The 2,389-nt window shown below is 39.6% G+C and overlaps 1 protein-coding gene across 1 annotated transcript in view; it reads right to left on the bottom strand.

Moving 5' to 3' along the window:
• The window catches only part of sfi1 (SFI1 centrin binding protein), a 14,765-nt gene that overhangs the window by 3,554 nt on the left and 8,822 nt on the right, over positions 1-2,389 (bottom strand). Inside the window, exons 14-18 of the mRNA XM_015401950.1 lie at positions 1,314-1,474; positions 1,149-1,223; positions 863-937; positions 314-490; positions 51-244 (exon numbers count right to left, since the gene is read on the bottom strand). Coding sequence (XP_015257436.1) covers positions 51-244; positions 314-490; positions 863-937; positions 1,149-1,223; positions 1,314-1,474 — 682 coding nt within the window. The remainder of the gene's footprint in view (positions 1-50; positions 245-313; positions 491-862; positions 938-1,148; positions 1,224-1,313; positions 1,475-2,389) is intronic.

The raw sequence follows: 2,389 nt of genomic DNA, 5'->3' as shown, positions 1-2,389 counted from the left end.
TTCATCTCCATCTGCTGCACATCTTTCCAGGGAGACAGATCTGGACTTACTGGCAGCTAAAAGCTTTATCTTCCTGCTTTGGTGAGTCAGATGTAGAAATGCTGCCAAGGCCCGGCAAACAGAAGGTCACACTCTTCTTTATCGGCTGCGCTCGTACTTCTTGCTCCTTTGGCGGTTTGCGCAGCGCCTGCTCTTTCCATCTAACGGCACAGCGCGTCACGATTCTCTGCAGGCGCTGAGATCTCTGCAGGACACAGGCGAACAGATGAAGTCACGCTCACGTCTGGTCTGCAAATACCCAGCAAACACCCACCTGTTCTTGGCTGAGCTCCGTCAGACTAGCTGTGAGGTCGTTCATGTGCGCAGCATAGGTGAGGATGCACGTCACACCCTCCTTCAGCAACTGGTCCCTGTACACCTGTGCGTTTTTGCCTGCATGCTCCCGCTCGCTGCGCTGTTCTGTGACCCAGAGCCTCCATCCCTGCAACACCTGAGACAGTGACGCAAATTTATTACATAGATTTATTTATTTATTTTTGTTCATTGAAAACATCTAGGCTCGATGCCAAAGTTTGAGGGCAAAGATAAAATCATTTGTTATTTTCTTTTCAGGGATTTACATCCGGATCTCTTTACACAGCCTATAAAATAAAAATATTTTTAGCATCATATATATATCAGTGTGGTGCGTTCAGCTCCCACTTTTATCTAAAAACCTGTAAATTAACATAGATGCATGGATGTGTTCTCTGAAGGCAGGGTTAAAGCTTAAAACTCCATATCAAGCTCAAAGGGTGTGAATATTTTTTTTCTAAGCACAGGAAGTTTCTATATAAGATCAGAATGTGGAAGCAGGTTTTGCCTTGGCCTGAAGGGTGAGGGACCAGTGCCAGAGCGCTTGTTCCGTCTGGTTATTCTCCCTTCGTCTGTGCTGCAGCTGTTCACAAGAAAGAGAGAAGAACAAACTAGTCACGGCCTTAGAGAGAGCGTTAAATCAAAGCATGTACAGTAGAGTAAAAACACCTGGGAACCTCAGATTTTCCACCAACAGGTTTCGTACATATATCCAAAGGTCACCTCTAAAGCACCTTTTTTTCAGGTTATTTCCTAGTTATTTAATAGCAACCAAAAAAAAAAAAACAACAAACCTTTGTCTTCCACTGTTCAAAGAACTTCTGGTACATCTTTAACTTCAGCAACAATAGTCCTTGTCTTTTCATCACCTTATGGGGTTATAACAATATTTGGAATTTTTATAGAGAAGCATTAAATCAGCTTTTTGTGACACGTGTGTGTGGTAATAAATCTACAACCTTATTTCTCTGGTGCTGGCAGTGATGCGCGCTCCATGCATGTAGGGTTTTAGAGAGAAGTTTGGAGCTGTGATGCCTTTTAGCTTTTTCCAGTTTCATCCTTTGCTGCCGCTCCTCTGTGGTTCGTTTCCTCCACTGTCTGAAAACCAACAGCAGCTGCGCTAAACATGGGGGAAAAAGACAAAGATCATTTTTAAAAAATAATCAATGACTTTTTTTGCATCTTTTTAACTGTTCAAGTGAATTAAACATTCACCATAATAAAGTACTCAGCATTTCAGATCAAATGATAATAAAATAGCTTTACTATGAATAATAATAATTTAAAAAAAATAATCTTGTAAGGAAGCAATGTTTTCCTGGTTATTAATCCAAAGGTTAACACATTTGCCATCAAGCTCGGGAGGTATTTCAGAAACATGTTTAGTTTGGTTAGCAATAGGAGGAAAAGTCACTGAAAAGTTCAGGTTGTATCACTTACGTATCTAAAGAGGAAAGCAAAAAAACTGTTTAATAACAGATCAATGCCCTGTGCTATACCCAACATTTTTCATCATGTGAAGATTTTAATAAATAAAAATTGAAAACTGAATAATCTTATCCTAATTGAAAAAATATCTCCTTTAATGCACTGCCCCAGCTAGAGCAGACTAAATTGATATATTTTTTTTAACCATGTTGTGATCTTATTTGGATTTTCCTTTGAAATAACCACAAGCAACAAATATGCATTACAGATTTGCATTTTTCTAGGCAAGGTCTTAGTGAAACATAAAAGTAACAGTTTCTTTATTATTTGGGGGATTATTATGCAAGAGAATAAATCACCATCAGATATGTGCTGCTAACAAACAGTGTTTATGGAGTTCCTGACCTTAAATGCTCTCTTTCCCAGAGTATATTGTTGCAGGACTTTACAACTATGTGAAAAAGTGTTTACTTGGAGCTCATCTGCATGCTAGCTGCAATTCTCTCCTCCATCTCTTTCTGGTGGTGGAGCCACTTTAAGTGTATTAGCTACTGAATGGACGGGACTCTACTCTTTACTAAATGTAAAGTGACCAAAAACTGAGCAC

This window comes from Cyprinodon variegatus, unplaced genomic scaffold (assembly GCF_000732505.1).
Source record: "Cyprinodon variegatus isolate N-32 unplaced genomic scaffold, C_variegatus-1.0 Scaffold1277, whole genome shotgun sequence".
NCBI lineage: Eukaryota > Metazoa > Chordata > Actinopteri > Cyprinodontiformes > Cyprinodontidae > Cyprinodon > Cyprinodon variegatus.
Note: the sequence above shows the minus strand (reverse complement) of the source record. Positions and strands in the feature narration are given on the sequence as shown.